At 39.2% G+C, this 5,879-nt stretch overlaps 1 protein-coding gene across 1 annotated transcript; it reads right to left on the bottom strand.

Annotated features, from left to right (window-relative positions):
* Positions 1 to 4,932: 4,932 nt before the first annotated feature.
* LOC108451293 (uncharacterized) lies at positions 4,933 to 5,411 on the bottom strand. The gene is made up of 2 exons (XM_017748998.1): positions 5,279 to 5,411; positions 4,933 to 5,207 (listed from the first exon to the last, which is right to left on the bottom strand). The coding sequence occupies exons 1-2, from the start codon at positions 5,409 to 5,411 to the stop codon at positions 4,933 to 4,935; spliced, it is 408 nt and encodes a 135-aa protein (XP_017604487.1).
* Between the last annotated feature and the right edge of the window lie 468 nt (positions 5,412 to 5,879).

Raw genomic sequence — 5,879 nt, 5'->3', positions numbered from 1 at the left:
TTAAAACAAACCTAACTCTCTAAGAATCTGAGACCACTGATATGCTGAGTCTAACCTCCAAGCTCAAGGTTAACCTAAAAAAAGGGAAAACTAAAGGGATGAGCTATGCGCACTCATTGTAAGTCCAAAACCAAAAATTATAACAATTGACGAGGTTCCAAAACAAATATTTTAGATAAGAGTACACAGTTAGTGTATGAAAATCCCGAACCGGTAGTCAAAAGTATGAACACATTTCTATAAGCCATTCAAACAAACATATACATTACTCTATACACATAGAAGTACTAACGCCATCAAATTATTATTCAATTCGCAAATAATTTGAAAATTACTTAATCAAACACATAAACTCAAATGCAAACCGAATGCAAAAAATTAAAATCCTAGCCAACCAACCAAACACCACTCTGACCACCCTAAACACCACAATTGGGCTATAGTAAGCCCATCCACCCTACCAAAAATGTGGAATTAAGCCACTCAAATGATAATATGCAGCTGAGCTGACATATGTATAAACTCATACAATAATCAGCAATACAAAAATATTGCAGTTAAACTGACAATTTTGTCTTCCTTCGCTTCATAACCAAAATCCCAGATTTTTATGAAAATGCATGAACGCACAAAATTCGCTAACAGGCTCACAGACACCCTTTACACCTTATCAATGTATGAAGCTAGAGATAGTGTTATCGTTTTATTCTTTCGATCCCTAAGGATTCGAATTCCAAGAAAATAACTAACTTCACCCAAGTCCTTCATGCTAACCTGTTGAGCTAACTATAGTTTAACTAATGACAATTCTCTTACATAATTTCCGATAAGTAGAACATCATTGATATACAAAACTAGGAAGACTATTTTTTTTGTCCTTTATATGCTTATAAACACAAGATTTATCAGCGTTTTGCTCAAATTCAAAAATCTTTGATCGTTCGATCAAATCTTTTATTCCATGAGAGGGACGCCTGCTTAAGTCCATAAATGGATCTTAGTAGTTTGCAAACTTTTTACTCATTTCCTTTGGCAATATAGGTAGTAGGTTAAGCCATGTAAATGGACTCATCAAGATAGTCATTCAAGAATGTTATCTTGACATCCATTTTCCAGATCTCGTAAATGAGAGTAGCGATAACGGATAAGAGCATGTGGATAGACTTGAGCATGGCTACCGAAGAAAAGGTCACATCCTAATCGATGCTTTCTTTCTATATGTAGCATTTCCCTACAAGTCTAGCTTTGTGTGTTTCTACTTTTCCTTCCGCATTTCTCTTTTTCTTGTAGATCCACTTACACCCTATGGGATTAATCCAAATCGGTAAGTCTACAAGTTCCCACACCATATTAGATTTCATAGAATTCATCCCAACATCTAGGACCTGTTTCTAGAGCTTGGAATTTGCGTCCTTCACGGCCTCCTCATAAGTGAGTGGATCATCATCATCATGATTGGTTTCCATATTATAAATACTACCATCATAGATGAATAAGTCCGATTTCTTAGAAACTCTCCCACTACGATGGATTCCTTATGCTATTGATCGTTTTCAGGTCTTTCTACAACTTTCACGAGAATTAAACTCAGTGATTATTCTGCCACTCCAGAAAGTTCCTTGAGTACCAATTTACTTTGATGCTTAAAGTTATCCCTGTAGTTTTCTTTGAGGAAAGTAGCATGAGTAGAAAATTTAATTGTATCATATTTCAGATTATAGAATAATCCTTCTTTTGCTCCTTTTGGATATACTACAATCATGAACAATTATGTCTGTGCATCCAACTTCTTTACATCCTTATCCAGAATGTGTACTAGACAACCTTATATTCTAAAGTGATTTAGAGTGGGTTTCTTTCTAGGCCATAGTTCATAAGGTGTCTTACACGAAGACTTCGTTGGCACATCATTTAGGATATAGCAAGCCATTTGTATCGTATATCCCCAGAAGGAAGTAGGAAGTTGTGAATAGATTAACATTGAACAAACCATGTCAAGCAAGATTCTATTCCTTCTCTCAGCTATGCCATTCTACTGTGGAGTGCCCAGCGCAGTCAATTAGGATAAAATAATTCTTTATAAGGTATCCTAAGAACTCATCAGACAAATATTCCCCACCTCGGTCAGTCTGAAGATTCTTTATGGATAAACGTAATTGCTTTTCCACTTTCGCACGAAACTCTTGAAATTTATCAAAAGTTTCACTTTGTGGTGCATTTGTAACACCCTAAATCCAACCTAGACGTTATGGCCGAATCTGGAGATGTCATAAGGAATGGGTTTTCTGAAAACAAAGTTGACTCATCAAATCATTAACATTTCATAATTTACATACATTTATAATTTGCTGAAAACACCGATTAGTTAGTTCATTTGCCAAAAACTTATTACAACGGAAGCCTTAAAACTGTTATAGTTTGAAAATACAGTCGTGTTTTTAAAAAAATATTTGTTTGCATAAATCCGTCATTTTTATAGAAGCATACAAATTATCGAGTAACGAAACCAAAACCAACAGTTAAAAGTCCTTGCAGTCCAGAAAGTCCCGTGAATTACAAACTCTTAGTTGCAAACCAAATCTTAAATAAAACCATAAATGAGCAAGTTTTAACAATTTACGGTCGAGTGGTCACCACTGAGTCGCCGTCGTACCGATCCACCTAAATTTGTGGATTACCTGGACAGAATAGACAAACAGATGTGAGGTTTTGTAGACTCAGTGTGTAACCCAGTAGAATTAAGCATGCAAACATACAGAAATCTCTAAACAATCAAATACAGATTCGGGCTCCTACCAATTTCAGATATAGTCATCAAAATCAGATATATAGATCAGAATATACAGAATCTTACCCCCAACCCCTACACACCACCTTTATCTATCCCAACACACCATGTGGGGTTAAAAACACCCACCCATCCCTATACACCATATTGTGCAAATATGACACGTCAAATAATATGCTGCCAAACTGCCAGAGTATAGGTGATGATCACTATACAGAACACTTCCTTTTCATATACAAATCCCATCCCCAATAACAGATGCAGAAATTAGATTCAAATATAACATATTAATCATGCTCAACATGTATTATATACAGATAACAGATACACATGTAGCAGTTCAGTCAGGCATACATTTAGTATCCTACTAAGATCAATCTATTAATATATCATAGCATACAAAATAGGGTTTAATTAGCCCTTACCAACCCTACAGTAGGCCTACAATCAATTGGAGCGACCCATGCATCCTTAGGGAAAATTTCAAAAAAAAGGCACACATGCCCGTGTGGGCCCACACACCTAAATTGGCCTTACCCATATGGCCCACACAGCCAGCCCAAAACTAACACGCTCGTGTAGCCCACACGCCCAACTTGGTCTAGCTCGTGTGGCCCATACGACCACACTTACACCACCACATGTCCGTGTCTTGGCCCAAAAAACTCATCTCACGCAACCAAAATTCACACTTGCTCAACTTAGCGTAAAGTTATTTCTCTCAGAGTATCTGAAGCACTATTCTAAGATGCTCATCATGCTCATCCTCAGTCTTAGAGTACACCAGTATATCGTCGATGAAGACCATGATGAACTGATCCAAATATGGCTGAAAGACTCTATTCATCAGATTTATGAATGCAGCAGGAGCATTCATCAAACTAAAAGGCATCACTAGGAACTCGTAATGTCCATAATGAGTCCTAAATGCAGTCTTATAAACATTAGCTTCCTTAACTCTAAGCTGATGGTACCCAAAACAAATATCGATCTTCGAAAACACAAACGCCTCTTGGAACTGATCAAACAAATCGTCGATCCTCGAAAGTGGATACTTTTTCTTCGCAAACAGAACTGGTGCCCCCTACAGAGACACACTTGGGTAGATGAAACCACGATCCAAAAGCTCTTGAAGTTGAGCCTTAAGCTCTATAAGCTTCTTCGGTGCCATTCGGTAGGGAGCGATGGACACCAGAGCTGTACCCAGTAGAAGCTCAATACCAAACTCAACTTCTCGATTATGAGGTAAACCCAGTAACTTCTCAAGAAAAGCATCTAAAAAATCCTTCACTATTTTGATTTCCCTGACAGAAGAGTCTCCAGAAACAGAAACATTGCCGTAAGCCAAGTAAGCCTCACACCCATTTCGAACCAATTTCTCAGCCACAAGCCCATTGAGCACATTGGACAGATAATCTCGGCACTCACCTATCACAACCACTTTTTTATCATCCTCAGTCCTCAAAATAACCCTCTTAGATGTGCAATCCAAACTGACTAGGTGCTCAACTAACCAATCTATACCCAGAATCAAATTGCACTCCCCAAACAGAAGCTCCATCAGATTTGCCAGAAAAATAGCCCCTTGCACCACTAACAAAACATCTCTATAAAGATTATTAACCCTAACAAATTGCCCAAATGGGCTCAATACAATAACCTCACTAGAAATGCTCTCAACAGAAATCCCCAAGTTTTCAGAAACAGCATTAGCTACATAGAAGTGTGTAGAACCTATGTCTATCAGAGTAGTTAAGAATGTACCCGTGATAACATCTGGAGCATCTCTATCTTCTCGGCGTCGAGCAATATAAACCAATACATATTGCCTTGCCTCAGTCTAACTAGCACCTCTGCTCGGTGCTTTGTTCCCACGACCCATACCATTACCACCCCTAGCTAGTCCATGGCCTCTGAGTAGCTGCTAAACTACCCTCTGAGGCAATACAAAACCCAGTCCCAAAGCTTGCATTTGATCTGGCCACTGTAGACACTCCCTAATACGGTGCTTTAGAGACCCACACCTCAAACAAGCCCCCAATCCTCCTCCAACACTCGTCCGGATGGCGCCCACCATAGTCTCTACAAAGTTGAATCCTAGTAGGAATAATAGGGAATCCCAGTCTGGCCTTTTTCTTAGGCCTTTAAACAGAACTATAGGGCTTCGAATCCCTTTTATTATTCCCCCTCTTTCGGTCCCTATTATGGTGCTCTACGCGCTTAACATCCCCTGTGATATTCCCCTTCTCAATGAGAACTACAAACTCCCGCTCCCTCTGTGGAGCAATCAGTACCCTCAAGTTATCCCTCAAGCCATCTTCAAACTGAACACACCTCTCATACTCAGAAGCCATCATGCCTCGAGCGTAGCGGCTCAGCCTCAGAAACTCAGCCTCATACTCGACTATAGATCTATCACCTTACGTGAGATTCATAAACTGTGGAAGGTGGTCTTAAAGAAATCCCAGTTCAGATGATCAAGCTGAGTACCCTCCTCAACCATTAACCACCATTGATATGCCTCGTCATGAAGTAAAGAGACTGCACCCTTAATTTTTTGCTCGAGAGTACAGTCTAAATCATTTATCATCCTCTCAGTTTCCTCCAACCAATACTCGGCCATAGTAGGGGCGACTCCAGTGACACCTCTAAATAACTCGGCACCATCGGATCGTAGTCATTCAATTACTGACCCATGGCCACCAGATCCAGAATTGGGCCTAGCGACTCTCTTTAATATCCTCAACATGACTTGGGACAATGCATCATCCCCAGTCGAACGGCTTTGAGACCCAGTCTCAGTAGCAAGCGAAACTGGTGTCTCACTCGTATCTAAGTTTGGCATACTGCCCAAAGAAGAACACTCAGCTCGAGCCTCTTACGGCTTCTACCATGGCCACGAATACCATGTTTGTGTGTTCCACGAGCGCTCATTGTATAATTCAAATTTATCTACATTATAAAGTTTTATGCATTAGTTCCAGCATTTATTAACAGATATTTTATGCATAAAATATCAGAGGTTCATAGATTTTTCAGAAGTTTCAGTTTCTAACTATTTCAGTACAGTTTCAAAAAGTACTAACTACAA

The sequence above is a fragment of the Gossypium arboreum genome, chromosome 5 (genome assembly GCF_025698485.1).
Source record: "Gossypium arboreum isolate Shixiya-1 chromosome 5, ASM2569848v2, whole genome shotgun sequence".
Classification (NCBI taxonomy): Eukaryota; Viridiplantae; Streptophyta; class Magnoliopsida; order Malvales; family Malvaceae; genus Gossypium; species Gossypium arboreum.
This window is presented reverse-complemented; position numbering and strand designations above follow the sequence as displayed.